The sequence below is a fragment of the Artibeus jamaicensis genome, unplaced genomic scaffold (assembly GCF_021234435.1).
Source record: "Artibeus jamaicensis isolate MK-2021 breed Jamaican fruit bat unplaced genomic scaffold, CSHL_Jam_final contig_384, whole genome shotgun sequence".
NCBI lineage: Eukaryota > Metazoa > Chordata > Mammalia > Chiroptera > Phyllostomidae > Artibeus > Artibeus jamaicensis.
Window position 1 is genome coordinate 7,076,321 of NW_026521810.1, and position 24,709 is coordinate 7,101,029.

At 52.8% G+C, this 24,709-nt stretch overlaps 1 protein-coding gene across 3 annotated transcripts; it reads right to left on the reverse strand.

The window, feature by feature from the left end:
• Positions 1-1,328: 1,328 nt before the first annotated feature.
• On the reverse strand, positions 1,329-7,133 carry NEURL3 (neuralized E3 ubiquitin protein ligase 3). Of its 3 annotated transcripts, XM_053664515.1 has the most exons (6): positions 7,046-7,133; positions 5,342-5,514; positions 4,663-4,761; positions 3,891-4,439; positions 2,966-3,037; positions 1,329-2,282 (listed from the first exon to the last, which is right to left on the reverse strand). In XM_053664515.1, exons 2-6 carry the CDS (start codon positions 5,433-5,435, stop codon positions 2,062-2,064), a joined length of 1,035 nt encoding a protein of 344 aa, XP_053520490.1. In that variant the 5' UTR covers positions 5,436-5,514; positions 7,046-7,133; the 3' UTR covers positions 1,329-2,061. The 3 variants fall into 3 exon arrangements, with proteins under 3 accessions (XP_053520490.1, XP_037022219.2, XP_053520491.1); XM_037166324.2 differs by lacking the exons at positions 4,663-4,761; positions 5,342-5,514 and having other exon boundaries at positions 7,046-7,116; XM_053664516.1 differs by lacking the exons at positions 4,663-4,761; positions 7,046-7,133 and having other exon boundaries at positions 3,891-4,433; positions 5,342-6,205.
• Between the last annotated feature and the right edge of the window lie 17,576 nt (positions 7,134-24,709).

Consider the following 24,709-nt stretch of genomic DNA (forward strand, 5'->3'; position numbering starts at 1 on the left):
CAAAGCTGATTATGCTTCACAAACACCTTGGGAAGAGGGATTTTTTTTTTCCCCATGGAGAGAGCTTCAAATTAGATTAAATAATGGTGACGTCCCATAAACGAAGCTTTTCCAGGGAAGCGCAGTACAGGTCAGATATTAACAATGCTCTGGATGGAGCTTTCTGAGGCGCTCCCCACCTGGTCTGTTCCCTTTAATGGCTACAAGGATATTGGTTTTCAATGCTACCATGAAGCTGGGGTTAGAGGGATGGGAGTAGGCCAAGTTCAAACACCACAAATTCCACTGTTCTTACCAAAGTTCAATAGTTTCTCTTTGATAATCCACCTTCAGATGGTTGTTTAGTCTTTGGTTAATATCCAGATATAATATGTATATGACCTTGCCAGTGTTTTACTTGCTTTTTATGGAATAATTGATTTAGAAAAGTCCTTTCTTATAAAGGACTAGAGGTTAGAAAAGTCCTTTCTAACCACCTCTGGTTAGGGACCATTTCTAAGATCAGGCTTCCCTAAGTTGTTATCTACTTACTGGAAATAAGATTCAAGTAACACTCTCTCCCTGGAAGTATCTGAGTTAAAAAAAAAAAAGACACACTTAAAGGAAGAAAAAACTTGTTTTAGGACCCATAAGAATCAACAAAATATTGGGGTGATGTGGGCTCCCAGGACACACACGCAGGCTGGAATGCCCAGCCCAGTGACCTCTTGGTTGCTTCCCCTGGAGCTGCCTTGTACAGGAAAGGGAGCTGCCATGTTTTGAGTATTTCCTCTAAGCTGCAAATTTCATACTCATTATCCTTACAACTTACTATCAAAGAAAATGGTCTTTGTAGATGAAGACCATTTGTAGATGAAAATGGTCTTTATAGATGAAGAAACTGAGGCTCACAGAAGTCAAGTCACATATCCAAGGGTCTCTCCCCCAGGAGATGCTGTCCATCACCCACAAGCTGGGAACAGCAGCAAAGTCACAGGCATGCCTTGTCCCCCACCATAAACACCTGCTAAGGGGGGCTCCCAAGTCAATTTCTCCATTTATTCAGGAGCCAGAGCTCCCATACAGGTCCCCCCAAATCAAGGATGGTGAGAGCAAAGCTTGGTTGTGACTTCAAGGCTGGTAGTGTAAGATGGTCTCCTTCAGGTGCTCGGCAGAATAGAGCACACAGACCTGAGGGCCCAGAGCCCTGGCCAGTCCACTACAAGCCCAGTGTGTATCTGTGCAGGACAGGAGGGCAGATCCCCAGATGCCCCAGCATTCTGACCATCCCCCAACTCCACCTGCTCTCTCTGACTGCAATAAAGGGCCATATTCATTGTAATGTCATTCATAAAAAAAGGGAAGCTTTATTTTGATAGATCAGAAATTGGTAAGGGAATAAGCACAATGACAACAGTGCCCTTTCATATGCTAAATCATCTTCAGATGCGTGATTTCACTGCATCCTCACAACCACACTGCAAGGTGGGTAACTCCTGACTCACTTTACTGAGGACTTGTCGGCAGTGAACCAGCTCTCACCTGGGACTGTAGACACTCCACACAGATGCCTCCCTGTGTCTGATCCAGCTCCTCAATCCCCAAATGGGCAGGGCTGCCACAGGCAAATGTAGGTACCTTAACTTCCTCAGCTATAAAACCAGGGGTCAAGTCACCCATCTCAGATCCTCCTCATCGACACATGTGGGTTCTTGGAGTCCCATGAACCTCGGTACTTATGGGTGCCAAGGATTGCTAGGTCAGTGATGGCTGTGCCAAGTGGCCAGCAAAAGCCTTGACAGCCCTGGGCATGAGAAAGCTGGAGCTAAGCAGAGGAAACTCAAGCCTGCTGGCCATTGCTGAGCCACTGTCTACAGCCAGGCCACCATCAGAGAGATAATTCTGGTGTGGGCGGGAAGAAGAGCTCCTCCACTGGCCCCAACCTGTTGGGTAAGGGGAGGAGCCATCATCCTCTACTCCTTCTCTATGCTCCGCTCATTACCAACCAGGCTTTCTGACTTTTCTACAGAAAGCGGGTGGACTGCCCCTTCTTCCCCTGCAGGGACTGGCTTGGAGCTAGGCCTACTTTGCCACTGACACGGGAAGGCCTTCCCCAGTCCTCAGAGCAGGAGGGCCCCATGCTGAGACTACCCCCTCCACCTCACAACGACACACAGGGCACTTGGCTGTGTCCCTGAAGACCCGCCAGGCGCAGCAGCTGCAGAAGTGTGTGTGGCCACAGGGGACAAGGCAGGTGTCGGCAGCACAGTGGAGGCAGATGGCACACTCTTCTCCTGCCGTGGCTGGAAATGGGGACAACGTAGGTCAGGGGCACGTGTGGTCAAGGAGGGGGCAGCTTAGTCACGATATAGTCACAGAACAGAGAACCAGACAGTTGTGCTGGGAAAAATAGTACCTTGGGAGAAAATGCTCATAATGTAATCAAGTGAAAAAAATTGGTAAGAAAGCCATAATGTACATTACATCTATATCATGAAACTCCTGTGTAGAAAAAAGAACACAAAGCACAAATAGTCCCCCATATATGCATATGACTGGGAAAAACCCACCTAGGAAGCAATGGGAGATTTTTTTTTCCTTTTACTTCTCTTTCTTTATCCCTTAATAATTTTTTTAAAGTCCTGGTTGGCAAAGATGCTACAGTGAACGAGAATTACTTTTGTAAGACGAGCACAAAATAACATCATCTGTTCATGAATGTGAGCAGATGGACGATCATTGTAACCTGGATGATAACTGACGTTCTAGACGGCAGAGATATTAAGCTACTTTTTTTTGTTTTTAAAACTGCACAGCCACCATTGGTTTTAGGTTCCAGTAGGCCGAGCCAAATTGTTTGACCCAAAGCCTGTGATAGACTTGATGGGACTTGAAAGACTCTCCTGAGTTCCCAGGGCTGGGGCCTCCCTGGCTCCCCTGGGGCCAGAGGCCTGGGGAGTCCCAGGTGTTGCAGGAAGCCACTCACCTTCAGAGTCAGAGGGGGTCTCCTCACGGAGGGCCCAGGGCGAGGCTGTGGGCAAGGCACTGGCCGCTTGATCTGGGACAGAGACCGGGGACTCAGGCCTGTGAAGAGTGGAGCCAGGGTGCTCCCGTCCCACCCACCCCCACACCCCCAGGCAGTGCCCATCGCCTGTCTTTTCTGAGTAGCAGCATATGAGCTCTTGGCAGCTCCAAGAGCCCCATCCTCGCTGTTCCTGTCTCTGTTTAACCCAGCAGAGAATTCGTGGGGCTGTGGATCCGTTTTCTTAAACCAGCCTTCCTTTAGACACCTCCTCTTCACCCTGCGGCCACTGTCTGAGTGGAGACCCTCAGCATCACTCAGCCGAGATCCAGCAGAAAGCGGAGCTGAGAACGCAGGCGCTGGGCCCTGTCCTACTCCTACCGAATCAGGCTCTCCAGGGGCAAGGCTCCTGCAGCTGTGACAAGCCCCGTTGGGGGACCAGCCCAGGAATGACAAAAGTTTCTTCTTATGGGTGTTTCTGTATGCACTCGCTCCCCCGAAAGCCACTCTCCTTGCAGGCAGATAGAGGGATAGTCTTGTTTCCCCCACCGACTTGCGCATGTCACCCTTGCCCCACAGGCTGTCTCCCTGCTCACGCCTACCTCTCACCCCGTGTTCCCTCAGCTTGTCACCTTGTTCCCAGTGAACTAACTCCTACCTGGACCACAAATCTCCACTCCCCAATTTCTTCCTTTGTGAAAGGTGATGAGCCCTTTCCCTGATATTTGGGGTGCTGGTCACGTGTTCTTATCATTCTTTAGGAACAATTGCCCTTCCAATGCTTGGGTTTTGTCCCCAGCTCCCATCTTCACACCCGGCACTGGCAGAAGCAAAACTGACTGACTACGAACGAATAGTTCTCCCCTGGCTCTGGATTCGGGTGGAGTACCTCCTGAGCGTCCGCCTCCCCCCAGGGGCGGTGCCTGGTCCGGACAAATGGCCTCGCTCAGCAGCTCGATGGCCTTGGTGGTCCCGTACACGTCCATCACAGCCCAGAGCGGGGCGCCCACGGGCACTCTCCTGCGCAGCAGGAGCCTCCGGCCCCTGTTGACCTGAGCGCACAGCCGTCCGTGGCGGCTCACCCAGAAGCTAACAATGTCCCCGGCCAGTGCGCAGCCATCCGGCAGCAACGCTGCCCACGTCGGGCTCTGCTGCTCCAGGTCAGGACACACGAAGGGAGGCAGGCTGGGCGCTGGCACATGCGCAGGGTTCAGACGTGTGAAGCCCACGCGAAGGCCACCGTGCCAGCCGCTCTCGTGCCCCAGCACGCGTAGTGCCACGCGCTCCCCGGGCTGCACGGGCCGCTGGCTGAACACGATGCCGTCGTGGAAAGTGGCAAGTCGGTAGGCAGTGATCCGCTTTGCGTCCAGGATCACCTGTGCGCCCTTGGCCTCCGGGTGGAAGCGAAGGATCTCCAGGGGCTCCTCGGTATCTGCGACTGGCAGGGGGTTGTCAGTGAGGGACGCCCGGGACCCACCGACTCATCTGGCCACCTTGACCTTTCCTTCTCCCCCACAACTACCCCCACCCGAATGCCTCAGCATCCTGGGGCAACCTTGACTCTTACGGGGAGGGCATTGCCACCATCCCCAGCTTCCCCAGGGCTACGACCCCCCACCCTGGGACCCCTGGAGACCTGCCTAGAGCTGGCAAGAGTTCACTGTGTCTGGGGGCAGAGTTCTGTGAACCCCCTGGAGCCCGAGTCCCCTGTTGGTGCCGTATTTCCTCTTGTCTGACTTTCTGATCTTCCCACGAAGAACCTGTGTCACTTGTGAAGGCCAGTCCCCCAGTGAGGGTGACTTCCCTGCCCGGGGAGAGAGGTGGTCCTGGTAGCTCCCCTCAGGTGGGGACACTGGCTGGAAATGGGGTCTCGGGTCATGCCCTCAAGGCCTGGGGTGAGCCTTGAAATCAAGGGACTTCCTGACCGGATTCTACTTGGCAGCTAGGAAGGGGGAGTAGCTTGCTGGGCAGCCCTTCATCTCAACTCCAGTGGCCTGGGGGAGGCCTGGAGGAAGCTGGAGAAGCTTCCTGCGCAGGACTGTTCTTAGCCAGCTCCCCCTAATTTACCACTTCCCTCCTCCCCTCCCACCTACCCTCCTGGCCCTGCTCTTTCTGGGTTAGATGAAGGAGCCTGAAAATAAAAAGAGGTAAGTTCATGAACCTGAGTGAGACCCCAGCCCAGAGGATTCCCCGGGTACCTGAATGTGAAGAGTTAAGTGCCCACCTGGGCAGGCACTGGGCTGGGGTGGGTGGAGGCAGCTAGGAGTTCCTGATGTAACCAGCCAAAACCCACCTGGGCAGGTGCAGGCCGCCTTCCCCACCCTACCTAGGCTGGCTCACCGTCCATTTCTGAAGTAGGGGCTGGAGAGAAGCCCTGGCATGGGCTGGGTGAGGGTGATGAGAGGCACGCAAGCCGTCCCCACATGATGTTCATTGCTGCCACCGCTCCGCAGACAGTGGGCACACAGCCTCCAGCTCCACAGGGCAGAGGCAAAGAGGGATTGCCTCAGCCCCTACAAGAAAAGGGACCCCACCTTGGGTTGGTAAAACAGAGGACCCCTCATACTCAGCTCCTCGGGCTGAGAGGGTGCCCTGCAAAGATGAGCCTGTCCTGGCTGGAAGCTGGCCCCCTCCCTCGGGGAGGGGCAGTGGATGGAGTTTCCACCCCATTCCCTGTTCAGCTGCCTGGACAGAGGCTGGCTCAGGCAGAACTGACTCTGGGGGCAGGAGGTGAGTAGGGGGAGAAGGAAGGAGAAGGAGAGGAGCCAGGGAGCTGGCCGACTGGCAGGCAGAGCAGGGAGGAGGAGGAACTCCCAGGAATGGCCTTGGTGGTTGCATGAGTTCCTCGCAGGATGGGAGGGGCGGGGCGGGCCTGGGGACCCTGGGAAAGCAGGCTTCGTCCTGGACAGGAAGGTGACAGTCTGCAAAGCTTGCCCATCCCAGCCTCAGAGCTTCCCAGCAGCCCGTGGGGACGATGTGCTCTCCACGTCAGAGGAGAGAGGCTGAGAGGACACCCAGCCGCACAGGTCACAGGCAGCCAGGGGCCTGGAGCACCCTCGGGTCAGCTGCATGCCCAGGCTTTCCAAACGAACAGTCTCACAGCCCTTCGTGATGGCCTGAGTGTGGCCCCTGCGAGGTGCTTCTGGGAGGGAGGCCAAGGGCTCCAGAGTGCCTGAGGGACTGCGTGGCCCACCAGGGCCCATCGTCTGCCCTGTGTCTGGAGCTGGCCCACAGTGGCATAAAAGGTGTGAGAGCCCACCCCATCCATGCTCTCCTGTGCTGCCTCCTCATGGCCCCACTGGCGCCTGGGATCCAAACACAGTTGCCAGAACAGCAGCAGTGGTGGCTGGGCCCCTGCCCACCCCCAGGCTCTTGGTGTCACCTGCTCTTGGTGTGAGAGCCAAGTGCTCCTGTGGGGTGGGTGGGTGCTGGTGGGGAGGGGTCTCTTTGCCTGGGAGGGAAGTGTCCATAGATGTGCTGTCATATCTGCAGAGGTGAAAACCCAGGTTCTCCATCTTTGCCCCTCACACCAAGGAACACCGGCCTCTGGGGATGTGCACCTTTTGACTGCTGCTGCCTGCAGTGCTGTAGGCCAGCAGGCGGGCTGCAGAGGCCCCTAGTTTGAGTGAGGAAATGGAGGCCCCAGAGAAAAGTGACCTGGCCCAGGTCCCACAGCTCAGCTTTCATAGCTGGGACCCCTTGTCTTCCACCAGGCCCCCAAACTCCATGGATTTCCACCCAGCCGGTCTTTCCATTGTGCAGCAGGGTCTGGAGGCAGCTAGGCCATGTGTGTCAGCTGGTCACTGCATGGATGCCAGACTTAGTCACTGGCATCTGTTGGAAACTTGCAGGGACAAGACGCTTACAACCTCACTGCCTCACTACAGCAGCTGGTGAGCTCGGTCTGTATCAGGAAGCTCTTTCTGAGTGATGTTTACATGGACTACACTGCTGCTTCTGGACCTGTCCCCCAGCAGTGATCCAGAGCCTCCCCTGCTTCTTGCATCCCCCTGTCTAGGGACCAAGCACACGGCTCCTACTTACCAGCCTGGTAGCAGAGTTGGGAGCCCATTGGCCTGGGCTTCTCAGGCCCAGGGTCCCTGGTCTGGAAGGGATTATCTGAAGAAGCCAGTAGATAGGTTTCCTGAGTGAGCTCCCCTGGTCCCCTTGTTTTATAGTCTGGGATCTGGTTACAGGGTTGATGATTAATTAGACATTGATGTCATAAGTTAAAATTCCCATGGAATTTCCTGGTGTTTCTCAGAGCAGCAGGTCTGCCCAGCTGGCCGGCCTGAGGGAAGCAGGACCGGGGATGGCCCAGGTGGGGCTCAGGGTAAACTTTTCACCCACTTTCAGGCAGCCACTCCCCTGAGGCACGTGCATAAGTGCCTGTGCCCATACCTGACCCACAGGCCCTGATGTCAGTGGCCTGGGCTGGGGCCCACATTGGTCATTTTCAAAAGCACCTTGGTTGATTCTAACCTACAGTCAGGGTGGAGATTCACCCACACACAGAAGACACTTAGTCAGTGTTGCTGAAGTAAGCTAACTGAGTGTGCTGCATCCCAGGACTTGTGGAGTGGCCCTGCCCAGGTCTTCACAGAGAGGAGGTGAGATAGGTGGAACAGGAGGGTATGACTGCTCCCTACCCTTGCCGGGGCTGGAGTTCTACTCTCTAGAGTGCACTCCAAGGTGCACGTCATTTCCAGAAGGTGCGGCCAAAGGCCCGGCCTCCGGTGCATCAGCTGTGACAAAGGGGCCAGAGAGCCTCTGCCCTTCCATTTCCACGGGGACCTGGAGCCTGCGGGCGGCCAGTGGCGGGCTCTCACCCAGCACTTTTCACATTTTGATACACACATCAGTCTCTTGGAGAGCTTACTACATGCAGATTGAGGCAGAAGGTCTGGGCAGGCCCGGCAGCACCGTGCTTTCCTAGCAGGGTGGTTCTGCGGACCCTACTTCAGAGAAAGGCCCTGGCTTAGTGTGGAGGCTTGTGAGTGCCCTGGTCTCCATTTCCAGGCTAAGCCCCTCCCAGGGCCTCAGGTCAAGGCCATGATCATGACTTCTCTGAAAGCGGCTAAAGGGACAGATACTCCCAAGCAAGTCCCTGGCACAGCAGGGTGTAGCGGCGCTGCGCCAGGGCAGGGGAGGCTGTGGGTGGGGAAGGAGGAGGCCTAGGAGCCCCAGGCTCCACCTCTTGTGTTCCTTGCCCTCCCTTGTCCTCTCTGTGCCCCGGTGTCCCCATGTGTAAAGCAGGAAGCCAGGATGAGATGATCCTTGGGACCCTTCTGGCCCCAGTGTGCTATGACTTTAGTCTTGATGATGGAGAGGTGACAGCAGCCTGGCCCCAGGTGACTTCAAAAGATGTCGCTGCCACCTTGGGCCTTCTCTTCCACACCATGCACCCTGCCAGGCTCCCTCAGTTTCTCCTCTAGAAGCAAAGGCCAGAGGCAAACTGGTGAGAGGCCAGCAGCATTCACCATGAGTCCAAGGCTGATGGGTCCAGCTGGTCCAGACTGAAGCAAGGACCCGTGGTTCATGGACCCGCTGGCCCAGCCTGGGCTATCCAGGCACAGGGCAGCCCCTTCTCTCTGGGTGCTGTGTGGCCCAGAGATCCTGTCTCCTCCCTCTTCTACACATCTGAGCATTTACTGATTATCAACATCTTCCCCGTTCAACTGTGCTGACACACAGTGGGAGCTTTATGGGCAGTTGCTGACTGGTAGCTGAGTGTGAATTGGAGGCTGCCTCACAATACAGCCTGCACCCTTCCCTCTCCTCCAGGCCACCAGCAGCACGAGGCTGTCCTAAATGTTTGTCCCAAGAAAGACGGTGACTAGCCCTCTGCAGGAGGCAGCCTCTGTCATTGAGATGGCCCCTGGTGGCTGTCCCCAGTACTGCAGGATGCGTGGAAGCCCTCAGAACTAGCAGGGGCGCTCCCAGGAGTGGAGGTGCTGGGAGCTGAGGTTTCTGAGGCCTCTGCACCTCCTCAGCTCCCCACATGCCTCCCTCCCTCTGAGTGTCCCTTCACTGGCAGGCAGTTTGCCCAGGACCCCACCCGTTCAAAGGGTTTCACAGAGGTCAGCTCCTAAGATGCCTTTAGTACTGCGAGAAGTTGCTGAACGGCTGTTTCAGTGCCCATCATACAGCTGAAGAAGCTGAGGGCTTGTCCATGGTTTGTGCCAGCCTGCGGCCGAGCGGAAGTGGAAAGCCATGGGCACCCAGCCCAACTTGGGACACTGAGATCCCAGCCCCTGTGCTGCCTGCCATCAGGGCTCTGGGACCCACCTTATCTTACTTGCCTGAGCTCAACTATTCCTGAAATATCAGAGGGCAAGGGGTTGCCACGCCGGGAAACTGAGCCCCAGAACAGTCGGGGTCATGCTCGCAGTAGGTGGATGGCAACGACGCGTCAGTGTCCAACAGTGCAGTGTGGCAGATCGACAATTGCCCACCCTCCTGCCTGGTGAATGACTCAATGATTCCACTCCTTAAGCGAATGCCCAGCAGGCTCAGGGGCCAATGGCTACAGAGACTGCTACCGGGCTGTCGGGAGCAGCGTTGTTTGTGACGGCTCCAGAGAGAAACAAGCCCAGCGCTGGTTGTGCTGGGTGCTGCGGCGATGCGCCGCTCAAGCCGATTTCAGGAATGAAGGCCTGGGCCCCTCAGAGGCTGGGCCGCTGCCCTCACGTAGTTTTGTTGCAATTGCACTGCAGTCCAGGCTCCCCGCTCTGTCCTGTGTACACAGGTGTGGGTCCTCGGAATGAGCTCCATCAGTAACCTGTCTCAGGGCCGCTCCCCACGGCACGCACCTCCCACTCCCACCTACAGAGCGTGGAGAGGGAACCCGCCATGCACTCGCAGCCTGGCACTACAAACAAACCACTGCTATCCACAACAGCTGGCCAGACCCCGCCGCGGGAGCCTGGGGAGATCCAAGCAGCACCCACCGCAGGCCTCCATTCATGTGGAGTTAAGAAACAGGGAAACTAATCTGTGCTGTTAGAAGTCAGGATAGAGCTCACCTTCCCAAGGGGCACAGGGGAACCTCTGGCCCTCCTTCTTCATCAGGTGGCATGTATATACAGAAAAATTTATTCAGCAGGACCTTCAAATTGCATCTTAATGTCAATTGCATCTTAATTATATATTAGCTAAATTCCCTTCCAGCCCTAAAACTCTCATTCTGAGTAGCTCAATGGAAAACCTGCTCTGGAAGCCAGGTCACTTAGCCAATACTGCCACCTTGAGGAAAAAACCGGAACTGATCGTTTCCCTCATACCCTGGAGGAAAAAGGTCAGGGCCACACAGGCTCTCCCACCTGTGTCCCCATCACTCACTCCCCTCCGTGCCCGTGAGCCCTCTAACAATTCTGCAGGTCCACCAGATCCTCTGGGTCAACAGCTGGATCTACACCCTGGGCCTTGGGGGGCAGAGAGCAGGAGAAGGAGGTCAGGGTATGCCAACAAAGTAGCCAGCCACTAATTAAGTCTGTGAGGCTACTTTCAATCACCCTGCTGGCCTGTCTAGATCCTCCTGGGCCCTGGTTCCACTGTGCCCCTCCACTGTCCTGAGTGCCCTGGTTCCTGACTTGCCAGCAACCAGAGCGCCTCCCTCAGGGTGTGAATGTGGAGCCTGCCAGGGAGGGGAATTGGAGGAGGGGAGCTCACCTGGCTGCTCAGAGGTGAGGGAAGGGAAGGGGGGGTGCCCTTTCCCTTCCCTGTTTCCCTTCTTCCTCTGCCCTACTTACCCCATACACATCTGTCAGAGGGTTTGTTCTGGGGAGACTCTGGCATCCGCGCTGTGTGTGTGTGTGTGTGTGTGTGTGTGTGTGTGTGTGTGTGTTCAACAGAACTCTCCTGAATACCTACTGTATGCCAAGAACTGTCCAGTTTCTGGGTAGGCAGAGATTGAAGAAAATCCAGTCCTTGTCCCTCAGTCAATTCAATTCCACCCTGGCATTTAGGTCAGTGCTACAAGAGGGCCAAACTGTGGACTGGAAAAACATGGGTGCAGCGAGGGCTTGTTATGCCCAGGAGATGGGTGAAGGTTTTGTGGAGCAGCAGATCTTAAAATTGATCTGGAAGGATAATTGGGCTTTCAAAAGCGGGAAAGGGGACCTCCGGCCAAGATGGAGGCGTAGGTAGACACACTGTGCCTCCTCAAACAACCAAAAGAACAACAACAATTTAGAAAAAGAAAACAACTAGTACCAACAAAAAATTGAACTGTGTGAAAGTTTGACAGCCAAGGAGTTAAAGTAGACACCTTCATCCAGACCGGTAGCAGGGGCGGAGTCGGGCAGAGAGGGGCCGAGGCAAAGTGGTGGCTGGCGGACTCAGCAAGGCAGCAGATTGTGCAGGGACACTGGTGCACAAGGCGCTGGTGGACAGAGCAGTTCCACGTTCACGCTCAGATAAATCAGGTGAAACTGGGGAGTGAGACAGACTGCACAACCCAGGGTCCCAGCTCAGGGAAATAAAGCCTCAAAACATCGATCAAAAACACCTGTGGGGGTTGAGAAGCCAGGAGAGACTCCTAGCCTCGTGGAAGAGTTTATTGGAGAGACCCACAGGGTCCTAGAATGTACACAAACCCACCCACCTGGGAATCAGGACCAGAAGGGCACAATTTGCTTGTGGGAGGCAGGGGAAGTGACTGAAATCCTGTAGAGAGCAGACCAAGAGCCATTGTTCCCTCTCAGACCCCTTCCCCACATACAGCATCACAACCCAGTGACTGGGTAGCCCCGCCCTAGTGAACATCTAAGGCTCCGAGCCACACTATGTAACAGGCACGCTGAGACAAAAAAATAAATTGGCCCAAATGAAAGAACAAATCAAAGCTCCAGAACAAATACAACTAAGCAACGAAGAGATAGCCAACCTATCAGATGCACAGTTCAAAACACTGGTAATCAGGATGCTCACAGAATTGGTTGAATTTGGTCACAAATTAGATGAAAAAATGAAGGCTACACTAAGTGAAATAAAGGAAAATGTACAGGGAACCAATAGTGATGGGAAAGAAACTAGGACTCAAATCAACTGTGTGGACTAGAAGGAAGAAAGAAACATTCACCAGAAAAGAAAGAAGAAACAACAATTAAAAAAATAATGAGAGGCTTAGGAACCTCCAAGATACCTTTAAACATTCCAACATCTGAATTATAGGGATACCACAAGGAGGAGAAGAAGAGTAACAAGTGGAAAAGTTATTTAAGTAAATAATAAAGGAGAACTTCCCCAATCTGGCAAAGAAAATCGACTTCCAGGAAGTCCAGGAACCTCAGAGAGTCCCAAAGAAGTTGGACCCAAGGAGGAACACACCGAGGCACATCATAATGACATTACCCAAGATGAAAGATAAGGAGAGAATCTTAAAAGCAGCAAGAGAAAAGGAGACAGTTACTTACAAAGGAGTGCCTATAAGACTGTCAGCTGATTTCTCAAAAGAGACCTTACAGGCAAGAAGGGGCTGGAAAGAAGTATTCCAAGTCATGAAAGGCAAGGACCTATATCCAAGATTGCTCTATCCAGCGAAGCTTTCATTTAGAATGGAAGGGCAGATAAAGTGCTTCTCAGATAAGGTCAAGTTCAAGGAGTTCATCATCGGCAAGCCCTTATTATATGAAATGTTAAAGGGACTTACCTAAGGAAAAGAAGAAGATAAAAATCTGTGAATGGCAAAATGACAACTAACTCACAACTATGAGCAACTGAACTTAAAAAAATTAAAACAAACTGAGCAAACAACTAGAACAGGAACAGAATCACAGAAATGGACGTCACATGGAAGGTTATCAGCAGGGAGGGGGAAGGGGGGGAATGTACGAAAAGTTACAGGGAATAAGAAGCATAAATGGTAGGTGCAAAATAGACAGGGGGCAGTTACGAATAGTATAGGAAATGGCTCTGGCTGGTGTAGCTCAGTGGATTGAGCTTGGGCTGTGAACCAAAGCGTTGCTGGTTTGATTCCCAGTCAAGGCACATGCCTGGGGCACAGGCCAGGTCCCCAGTGGGGTCCACATGAGAGGCAACAACACATTGTTTCCCTCCCTCTCTTCCTCCTTTCCCCTCTCTCTAAAAATGAATGAATAAAACCTTTTTAAAAAGAAAAATAAAAAAGAATAGTATAGGAAATGGAGAAGCCAAAGAACTTTTGTGGACAACCCATGAAGATGAACTAAGTGTGAGAAGGGGGGGGCATTGTAGGGAAGAGGGGAATGAGGGGTGGAAAATGGAACAACTATAATAGCATAATCAATAAAATATATTTTTAAAAAGAATAGTGGTGTAGCAATATTAATACTATGCAAATTGACTTTAAGGCAAAATTCATTACTAGGGAAAAAGGAGTCACTATATAATGATAAAAGAAACAATTCACCAATAGGGGAAAACAATCTTGAACCTGAGTGCAGCTAAGAACTTCTAAGTGTATACAGCAAATGTTTACAGAATTAAAGGGAAACTGACAAAGCCACAATCACAGTGGGAGATTTTAAACAATAGCAAGAATATTTTTGCGCAATCCTCCCCCCACAGTGGCACAGTCTTTGCTCACAGCATGTACTCAATACACCCTGTGTGCCTTTGCGCCCACCCCCACCCTTCCTGCTTCTGCAGGGTGTGCAACGGACCAGGCTCGCGGTGAGCCTCGAGGACTCTGGGACAGTCAGGACCAACTGAACATGGATGAGGACTAGAGAAAGCCTTTGTTTCCAAGCCCAGAAACCAAAGCCCTCAATGCTCCACCCTTGGTCAGTAAGGCCCTGCCCACCCTGGACCACATGTAACTCCTCCGGCCACCTGAAAAGAGGGCAGGATGCAGGCTGTGAGCCTATTTTTCCTGCGTAATTTCCTTGTCTTCACGTCAACACCAAGATATAAGCATTCCTATTTTACAGATAAGGAGAGTGAGGCCCAGAGGGTACAAGGCATGCCTAAGGCCACACAGTATGGGGCAGGGTTGGGAGAATCTGACTCTGAGCTCCTTCCCAGTCACTGAAGATGTACCCAAGATGTGCCTTGGGCTCATGGCACCAGCAGCCATCTCAGCCAAGGACGTGAGTGACTGAAACGGTGGGGTCAAAGCGGAGGGAACAGGGCCCTGTAGGGTGGGGTGCCTGGGTGACACCTTCCCCATCTGTGTGTGGCTGCCTCCTTCTCCACAGCCACCAAGAGCCAGTGCCATGAGCTCTCTCTCCACGGGCATCCCCTCCACTCCTCAATCTGGGGCCAGTCAGAAAAAGCCTCCCAGAATGTACTAGGCCAAGATGAGCCCCAAACCCGACCTGCTACACTCGCTGGGGATCCAGGGCCTGCCCAGCTTTCTCCCCAGACTAGGGGGCCCTTCATCCCAGGCCACCCTCCTCTCCTGTCTCTTTCTGGGCTGGCCCTCTGACATGTGGCAGGCCCTGGGTTGTGTGCAGGGTGCACGGGGCAGGTCGGGGTGGGATGCGATGCTGGGAAGCCTGCGTACAAGCTCTGCCACTTTGCCTGTTGACCCCTTCCCAGAGGAGGTGCAAAAAGCAAATAAAAATAGCATTCGAGCTCCAGTAGACCAAGAGCCCCCGTTTGGGGTAGATATCCCCGGCTGCACTGGCTGATATGAGACGGCAGCCAATCGTAAGGGAACCAGCTCCTCTGGAGGACTTGGTGGGAACAGGCAATCCTGACCCATTTCCCTGTTGGTGTGTGCCGAATGCGTGATGTTCCAAACTATACCCCTACCCCTGCAGCTCCTTCCATGACTAAGTGACAGTGGCTGTGTTTCTAGAACACACACAGCTCCCCTTTCTAGAGCCATTCACACCCCAGACAGGAATTACTCTGTGCTTTTAGATGAGGAAACTGAGGTTACTGAGGTTAGGTAACCTAACCAAGGTCGCATATTTAGAAAGTGGTGGAACTTTTCAAACTATGAAGTTGGGGAAATGCTCATCATTTGTAGAAAACTTTTCACCAAGGCATAAGAACACGGGTTTCCAGTTAACCCTCGGTTACCCAGAACAGCCTCTTCCCCAGAAGGCCCTGCACACTCAAGTATGTGTGCGCTTGCAGGCACTGAGGGTTCTCAGGAACAGAGGGCTGATAAACAGGCCAGACCACAAGGAAAATGTACAGGAACCAGCAACCGTTTTCTCTAAATTCAGTTGTGTGCTCAGAGATCCCCAGGTAGCAAAACATACCTTGTTCTAAGCAACTGGTAGGGAAGATGTCAGAAGCCTCTGCCTCCGCAGTGAGCACCAGCACCATCTGGCTCCCCTCTCCAGCTCCTGCTCCAAAGAGCAGCTGACTCATAGTCGACAGACCACCCCCTGTACCCACAGGAATGCTGAAGGAAAAGCAGAGAAGCCACAGTGCTCACCCACCGATCCGCAGTGTGGCCTCGAGAGGTCACCTTCCCTCTCTGGGGCCCAGTTTTCCATCTGTAAAATCAGGAATCAGCAAACTTAATGTAAAGGGACAAATAGTGAATATTTTGGGGTTAAGGTCTCAGTCACATAGGCAGTGGTTTGTGTGTGTGTGTGTGTGTGTGTGTGTGTGTGTGTTTTACAACCCTTTAAAAATGTAAAACTCTATACAAATGGAACGAGGCCAGAATGTTCCAGAAAAAGGCAGAACCCCTCTGCTCCCACCCTACCTCCACTCAGCTCCTCTCATTCAGCTCCCCAAAACAGAGATGCTGCCAGCTTTCTCCCAGGAGCAAGGGGGCTCCCTTCTCCCCGAGGAGCCACGATCACCCACCCACCCCGGCTCTAAGCAACCTATTATAATATTGACAGCCTTCGCCATCAGTGTTAGCTGATGCTCCAGGTTCCTAGGGTGGCCCCTACCATGGGGCCACCTTGCTGCCTTCCCCTTCTCCAGACTTCCCCACAGTACAGCAACTACACACAGCCTGGTGTCCCGGTAGGTAGGTAGGTGGCCATGCTGCACAGCACTGCAGGTCCCACCCGCTAGAACTGCCCTGTAAAGAGAGCGTGTGTGTTGGGGTGGGGGGGTCATCTCTTTCCTCCTCACACACTCAGCTAACCCTGCGTGCCCCTGACCTTGACTCTGCTTTGCACTTGTCCTTGCAAAGCCAGGCCCTCCATGCCCCAGTGTCTTGCTGTCTAGAGAACTCTTCCGCCTGAAAGCAGCTGTGTGCCTGGTCCTGTCTGTGAGCTCAAGATGGTCCTGCTTACAGGGCACATTTTGTGCTGGGTCAGCGAACTGGGTGAGGCAGTGGTGCAGCAGGCCCAGGCCAGGTGTTGCAGGTGGGCCAGCAAGACAAGCCATCAACATCTCCTTTCTACACCTGGTCTGAGGTTGGAACGAACTTGAGTCCAGCAGGGTTCCTGAGTTTCTGTGACTACAGAGGCTGGGCAGCTGGGTCAGGGTCTGGAGGAGCCAGAATCCACACCAGTGGAGGGCTGGACAGGTTGGTGTTGAAGCCCCCAGCCCACCACCTGGCCCACTCTACCTTGGGAGTCCAGCTCGAAAAAAATTATTAGCTACTAAATATAGATCAATGTTTCTGTGAATTAATGTCAGCTCAAAAACACCTTGTTAATTTTGGTCTCACTGTGATTACTAGGATGCTGGCTAGAGGGCAAGTCCCGCCAAGCTACAGGGCCTGTAAGTGAAATTGCTGAGTGGTTCTTTTCAAGTTTGTTTCAAGCTGGTACCTATGATGGGAAGTCAGGTCGGTTCTAAGAAGGGTAGAGACCCCCAGGAGTGTTAATGCGAGAGTTCTAGAAACTTTCTGAAAAGCTTCACACCTCTAGTCCCCAGAGGGTATGCAGAAATTCGCAGGCTGTTGGACAGGGAACAGAGGGTACAAATGCAGAGTCCTGAGGGATTTGTGGAAGGCTGAGAAGGGTGGGGACAGGGCAGGTAGAGGGAGGACCCAATCATCTGGGCCTCAAGGAGGGTCAGGGCCCACCCTGGGCCCTCGGCAGAGCCTGTGGGCTGGAGGACGCATGGTCCCAGCCTTTCTGCCCTTGGCCCTCCTTGCCCCTTTTCTGAGGGAAAGAGGAACTAGGTGGGGACAGAGGGGGTTTCAGCGAGGCCCCAAGGACCAGCGATGCTCTGGTCCTGGAGCTCCCTGCCTGGCAGTCACTTGGGCCCCAGAGAAATATTGGTGGCTTTGGCTAACCGAATTATTCTTTCGGTTTGAACCAGCTCCCCCTTTTGACTCAAATCTGGTGGGGCAAGGAAAGCACTTCCCCGGTTCAGCAAGCCCACAGGTAGGTAGGAGGGGCGCAGCGTACCGCTGGACGGTGGGGGGCGCAGCAGGTTTCTTGGTCTCCAGGGGTGGGGGTGCAGCTCCTCGGCCAGGCGCCCTCCCAGACAGGCGAGGACAGAGCTCAACTTGGTCCACAAAGCACATGCTTCAGGCACCCAAACAGAACAGGAAAAATGCTTGGAAAGAATTTGCCATTTCCAAATGAGCATTGTAATCACCATGACAGGAAAAGTCAGTGTTGTGGGATTTTCTTACATTAATTTAACAGTTCAGCCTGTTTTTATTTCAAATTACTCTGGGGTGTGGGCCTCGTGATCTTTTTCAGGGTTTAGTGTCCCCCCCCCACCCCATCCCCGGGGCCCGTAGGCTTCAGTGCCTCTCCAGCCACCCAAAGATTTTTAAACCCCTTTTCAAGTCCCTGGGGCCACAGGGCAGCCCAGCTGTTATTTTGCAGAATTTCTCTCCCCGCATCCCCAGCAGTTCTGCTTATTACTCCTGCCACTGACTCACAAAAGAGGAGGGGATTTCTGAGCTGTTTCAAAACTTAACCAGATATTAAGGGTTTTATGCAGCCCTTGTTTATTTTTTTTTAAAAAGCCCCCAAAACCAACAACATATGACACATAAGAAGAGAAAGAGGGAAGGAGGGGTGGGCAGGGGCCTCCCAGGAACAAACCTGCCATGGTGGCTCTGGACCCGGCACCCAGGTGTTCTGTCCCCTTTCCCTGTGCCTGGCTCTCCCCACGCCCTCTGCTTTGTCCTGGGCTGTGGCTAAGAGCTGGTACTTACAGAGAGCTTCCTCCTGCCAGGCAGGTTCTAAGTCCCCTATAAGAAATAGCTCACCTAGTGTACATACTGCATCAGCGGGTGTAATGGCTATTATTATGCTACCCTCATTTGAAAAGTGAGGAAGCTGAGCATGAAGAACTCAATAGAGCAATTGTGGCTGTCTGCTTCCTGTGGAACCTTGAAGGATGAGTAGAAAGGTTCACTAGGTGGACCTGGCAGGATCTACTTAGCCAAGGAAGGGCACTCAGGCACAGAGGGAACAGCACATGCAAACACTTGGTGTCAGGAACTGAGCACGGGCCATTTCGAGGACGGTCCTCACAGTGTGCCTGTATTGCCAGATTTGTCAGGGAGGGATGGATGCCAAGTCCCAGCCATGCCCAAAAGCTGTTCTTAGTCCAGGCCCAGCATCCAACGAAGCACCTCAGCTGCAGCCCTCTGCTTTCAGCTATGGCCAGTACCAGGCAGGCAGTTCTGGAAGGGCCTGAGCAGGCCAAGTCAGGGAGGGAAGGTAGTTGTAATGGAGCAGGCCAGCTCTATGTCTGAAGACACCAAGGCACAGGTGGGCAGCTGAGGAGAAGGAGGAGGCCTGGGCAACATCTGTCCCCTTCAGAGTGTCCAAGGCAGCCCAAGGTGGTGCCTTCCCAGATGTGGAGAAGGAAGCCTTAGGGTTGTAGACTCTCTGAGGAGTTCTAGTGGAGTGTGTACCTGCGTGTGTTCCTCTATTTGAGCTGTGGGCCCCTCTGCATGCAGGATGTGTGTGAAACACACAGGTGTGTGTCCATAGGTTTGCACACAAGGTCCGGCAGGCAGGGGCAGACAGGATATCCAGCAGGTGGGCTGGGGGAGGAGAGTGGGAGGATGGGGTATGAGCTCTTGGAAGCAGGGTCTGGGCTGTAGACAGGACTGTTTAAACCTGGGTTCCCCCTGGGCTCTCCCTGTCAAGTGCTGTTTTAAACAAAACAAACCCTGTTGGGATGTCAGGAAGGGAGGGCAGCCCCGCACCCGTGGCAATCACAGGGTGGATAATGCCAAGACTGTGAGGGCAAAGACCTGTACTATAGGTATAGGGTTGAGCGTGGGTAGAGGTTCAGAGAGAGCCTGAAACTCCTAAGGAAACTTGAGTTCTTAGAGCCAATGGGCCCCAAATAACTCCAAGCCAGGAAGCTTCAGTTTGGATATCAGCAAAGTCCCATGAGTGCATTAAGGAAGCAGGAACTAGAACAGAACCTCCCCCCACCCCAATTCCTGGCTTCCAGTATTGCAGGGGTTAATGGGGCCTGCTTGGGTTGGAGGTGAATCACTGGTCCAGTCTCTCCCGGCATCCTGGTATCCTGGCCAGAATTTAGGACCCCACCAGGGCCTTTGGGACCTTTAAGCTACAGCCCAAAAACCTGGAAAACCTGATGGGGAGGAAATCTCAGGGCCTAGCCCAAGTCATTAGGGCCAGACCCTGGGGGCAACTCCCTGCCGATACACACAGGAGAGGGTCCCGCAGAGTGGCCAGTGGTGTGGCCAAGGTTCAGTCCCCTGCTAGAGAAAATATGTGATATGCTAAGAGATGGTTGGGTCCATGGTGAGTTTTTAATATCTACTTCTTGTTTCTTTCACAGGCTCAGAAGCATGCAGAATCTGCTCAGTCAGAAGCTGTTTTTCACATAGTACGACGGGCACAACAGAATGACCATTTGAAGGCCTATGTTATTTCTAACCCTTACAGTAATCTTGTAAAGTAGCTATTGCTAACCCTATTTTACACGAGGGAACTGAGCATTAAAGATGGTGAGTAACTCATTCGCAGTCACTTGCAAGTTAGGGTGCCTGGAGTGGAAAGCAGCCGGCCTGCCTGCAGAGCCTGGGAGGGTCCTGCTCCAGCAGACGAGGGGCTGACAGGAAGCACAGCCTCCTGGGACGTTGCGAGCCTCTCTGTGGCTCCCTCTGTCCTTCGGCGAGAGGGGAATTCAAAAAGTGCCTAGGTCATTGCAAGAATGAATGTGTGTAAGAAGCTTGGAGCTGGGCCTGGTCTGCCTCAAGGGTCCAGCAAGTGTAAGCTTGAGTTATTCTGTGCTGCCTTGGGGACTAGCATGGGAAACCAGTGGGAAGTGTCTGGGCCCCAGAAGCCTTATCTGACTGGGATCCAGGTTAGGGCCTCTGAGGATGAGACGATACCTCAGCTGTGTCTGGCTCACGGCTGGCACCCGACTCATTGTTGGCCCCGGAGCGGGCTTAAGAGCTGCTTCTAGTTTGGCTTGACCTCCCCAGTTCGCCATAATCCTGCCCTCAGGACTTTAAAAGCTGTGCTGGTGGTCATCCCGTGTCAAGAACTTTCCTGCAATTCTAGAGGGAAATTGGCATTTCTCCGGAAGTTTGGGTCCCCCCTCTCCTCTCTTAAGTGTCCCCAGGCGGGTACCCAGCACTTTGACAGCAGGACTGCAGCTGTCAAGATACAAACTTTGGGATCCCGGAGAAAGGGGGAAGAGTGAAGAAAGGGGACCTCTGGTCCCCGCTGGCATAGTACCCTCCCCCTCATTCTCATTTCAGGGCTGCCCCCATGAGGAAGCCGCCCTTAACAACGAGGTAAACCGGGGCTTGACGGCGGATACCGCCAGAGCCCACAGTCCAGCTGGCAGGGCCCTGGCATTGCGCCCCTCCTGGCTGTGCTCTAGCCAGAGCCACCTCTGCCCCTCTGATGTAAGCTGATATTTTGAATTTTCTTACGGGGAATAGTGTTTAGAGAAATGACTTAACCGGATTACTCATCGTCTATAATGACTTGGCCTGGCTCCGAGACTATTCCTAGATGTGACGCTCAAGGCTTCGATTCTTTCTCTTTTTTCTTTTGAATACCAAGAAATGACTGTCCGGTGCCGCCGGCGGCCCCGCCCGCACGCCCCGCGCACGGCGCGCGGCATTCTGGGAGACGTAGTTCTCCCCAATTCCACCCCCACCCAGTCCAGCGCATCTCCCTGGGTGCGAGTTTGGGGCGGAGTTCTGGGAACCTACTGTGATTGCGGACCCTTCAGGCAAAATTGCAAGCCACTTAAGTCTAAATGCATACTCATCTGTAATGGGAGACAGTCATAGAAGACAGGGTTGAAGAGTCAGCTAAGAGTTTAAGAGAAAGTGCTACACAAACCTTAAATTTTTAAAAAGATTTTGTCCAGGGCATTTGTACTGACCTCCAGTCCAGAATTACCACCATGCGTCGCAAAGTGACACACAGATCAGACTTTAGTTACCAGGGTCTCCAGGAATTAAGTCAGCACAGCAGGCACAAAGCCTTTCCTTACTGCTGTTGGTGTGTGAGCCTGCAACACTGTCCAACACTCTCCGCACCTCAGAGTCCTCAGCTGGAACACGGGGCTCGATACCATAGTGCCCGCAGGGCTGAGGTGACACTAAGTTAAACAGCCCTGTCAGATGATTGGTGCAGTACTTGACAGAGGAAACCCCGGGCAAGGCATCTGCACCCTTCCCAGCTCCAGGCCCCGGCGCAGGAACCGTCTGAAAAAGGAGTGGCCGATTCTCCGCAGCCTGTGAGGTTGGCAAGGGACACCTTCTGGATCTTTGTCTGATCATGGCTATGTCCCCAGAGTCTAGCAGAGGCCTGGCACATAGTAGGACCACAACATATAGTGGATGAATGAATAAATAAAGCATAACCCTGGTTTTCCAGATGAGGGACCTGAGGTTCCAAGAGGTCAAGTGACTGCCTAAGACTGCAGAGCTGGGCTGTGTGAGTGGGGATGGTAAAAAAACAAATTTTCTCTCATTCCCCCCCCCAAACCGCCCCCCCACACACACACACACAAAGGAATTGGACTTTCACCATTCGGGCTCAGGAAGTGCAGATTCTTGGTTTCCAGCCTGCTGGGACCTTTGTGGAAGTGGGGGATGCTCCCAGCCTCCATCCAACCCATGAAAGGAAGTTGTTTCTGATTCAGCTGAAGGGCAGGGCAGAGGGGGCTGGAGGGCAGAGGGAAGAGACATCCAGGTGTGGATTGGTGTCCAGTGTGGACAAAGCTGGGGAAGTGAGTTTTCACGTTCCATGGGGGAACAGGGCCAAAGCTCTTTAGGCAGGGAGTTGGGCCCTTAATGATCTGCGCTGGATCCTTACCCTAACACCACGCCTCCCCACTCTCTCACCCCCAGCAGTTCCCCAAAGGCGAAAGCTATTCTTGGCTTTTTCTAAAAGAGGCATTTGAAGCCATGAGCCAATTTTTTCCATTCCTGAGCTGGCAATCTCTATTTTGGGCGTTTGTTGTTTTCCATGAGTTGCTAATGCCACTGTGAAGCCAGCCTTTCCTGGACAGCTATCGTGAGGGAGAGGGAGCGAGGCAGGAGCAAGGCGGCCAACGGTTAAAAATACTTCCCGCTTCATTTTTCCTTTGAAAACAAAGCCCTGGGGGCCTTTTGCAACAGCTGAGCCTGGGAACAGACTTTCCCAGGGCAGAAAACTGGCAGGACAGAAAACGTGTGTTATTTCCTGAGTGTACTGGGTCCCAGAAGAAGGCACAACAATGATTTGCTGTGTGACCTCAGGCAACTTGGTTACCATCTCTGGGCCTGATGGCCTCCTCTCTAAAATAAGGCTAGGTGGAAAGAAGACTTTGAATGGTCCCTCCAGCTCTGGGAGCTCCAGGAAAAGAACCATGCCCAGAACCAGATTTTCTTCATAGAACTGAGCCAGCAAGGGGTTCTATGACTTGGAAGTAGGAGTTAGAAGAGGGCAGTTTTTAGCTCAGCCTCTGGGAATACTTTGTGAGCTCTGAGCCCTGAGAGTATTCTAAGGAGGTCCAGAATGTTCTCAAAGGATTCAAGTGATTGTAAAAAGGTTAAGCACCATCTACAGGGAATTAAACAGAGATGTTATGGTAGCTGCGAGCCAAGTAATGCAGCCTGTCTCCCATGAGAAGCAGATCTGTGTTCTGATGTGGAGGAATCTCCAAAATGTACTGTTGGGCAGAAAAGCAAGTTGCAGAATGGAACAATTAGAATTGCATCATTTATTTTAAAATACTCACAAAACAAAGTTACATGTTTTTCTACACCATGGATATGTATGTTCATAAAAATACATAGGAAAAGTTCTGGAAGATTTTATCCAATCTGATAATAGTCCTCATCTTTGGGGCAGGAGGGAACTGAATTTGGAGTGGTGTCAGAGAGCACTGATTTATTTAACACTTTTACAGGCAGAGTGTGTTTATTAGTGGCATCTTTTAAAAAAGCTTTTTTTAAATTGACACACATGGAGAGACCCCAACCCTTAAAGGCAAAGCAACTATTCTCAGGCCACTTTAAGCTGGGGCCCAGAGGCTGGAGGCAGGCTGCGGGCAGGAGGTGGAGTTGTGTTAGATAGTGGCTCAAGCAATGGAGGTGTTTATGCTTTTAGGGAAGCAAAGGAAGATAATGTCGTTCCTAAGCAAGACTTATTGGCCATTGTAAATTACATTCTATTGCAAAGTTCCCTCAGGAGGCAATTAAATTTACATCATATTGTTCCCAGGTTGGCACAGACAGGTGTTGACTCGCTGAGGCTTTGCACAACAGCTACTATCTGTAAGAGTGTGCTTAGCTGTCTGGTTGGTGGAATAACTCTGTCCTGTGAGGGATAAGCTGCTGCTTTGTAAGGCAGTGAGTTCCTCATCAGGGGTGTATCTAATTCAGGAGAGAGGGGTTGACCTAAACTCTGACCCTGAGGGCAGCAGCCAGGTCTCCCCCCAAATTTAGGCACTCGATTCTTATAGGATGGATGAAGGTGAGACTAGAAGTCTTTTGAACGTCCTGATGGCATTGCATCACGTTGTCTGCCATCACAGCCTCAGCTGTCCTGGAGAGCTTGTAAACTGGGAAGTGGGATGCACTATTACACTCACCATTATACGGATTGTTTGGGGCAAGCAGTAAATATCAGCAACCATGTGTCTGTTACCAAATCTACAGGCTCCTGGCTGTTACAAACCAACTCATTGTGAGATAAAGAAGGGAGGCTATACCTGGCTGGTGCAGCTCAGTGGATTGAGCAGGGGCCTGTGAACCAAAGGATCGAGGTTCGATTCCCAGTCAGGGCACATGCCTGGGTTGCAAGCCAGTTCCCGGCAGGGGCCAGTTCCCAGCAGGGGATGCATGAGAAGCAACCATACATTGATATTTCTCTCCCTCTCTCTTTCCCTTCCCTTCTAAAGATAAATAAAATCTAAAAAATAAATTTACTTAAAAAAAAAAAAGAAGGGAGGCTATATACAGTGTCATTCACCCTGGGCTGAGCTTGGAGAGAGAGGTCTTCCCTCCACCAGAGAGGGAAGTGAGATGACCATTCAGCAGGGCCATCTAGGGTGATGGCTGGGCAAAAATAGGTGCGAACAGGGTTGGTGGGTGCCTGGGCACAGGGGCTTCTTAACTATTTGTCTGTATTTCCAGTCTGTGCCTTCCTCCTGGACTCCAGGCCTCAGGTCCAGCTGCTAACTGGACATCTCAGTGGTCCCTACTTCTTCACCCGAGCTCAGGTCTTCCCCTTTAGGCTCTCCGCCTCAAGCCATAGTCCCTGATTCTGTACCAGCACTGCCAAGAGACGGCTGAGGGGAATGGTTAAGAAGACCCGTCCGGGAGCCCCAAAGCTCGTGTTTAGTTCAGGCGCCACCCTTGACTAGCTGTGCTACTTGAGCTAATTAATCTCCCAG

Excerpts from the sequence above, each read along its gene's own strand:
- NEURL3 (XM_053664515.1), bottom strand. The coding sequence starts at position 5,435 with ATGAACATCATGTGGGGACGGCTTGCGTGCCTCTCATCACCCTCACCC. Across the intron at positions 4,440-4,662 it reads GAACTCTGCCCCCAGACACA|TCGCAGATACCGAGGAGCCC; the intron begins GTGAACTCTTGC and ends ACCCCCTGCCAG. Across the intron at positions 3,038-3,890 it reads GGGAGGCGGACGCTCAGGAG|ATCAAGCGGCCAGTGCCTTG; the intron begins GTACTCCACCCG and ends TCTCTGTCCCAG.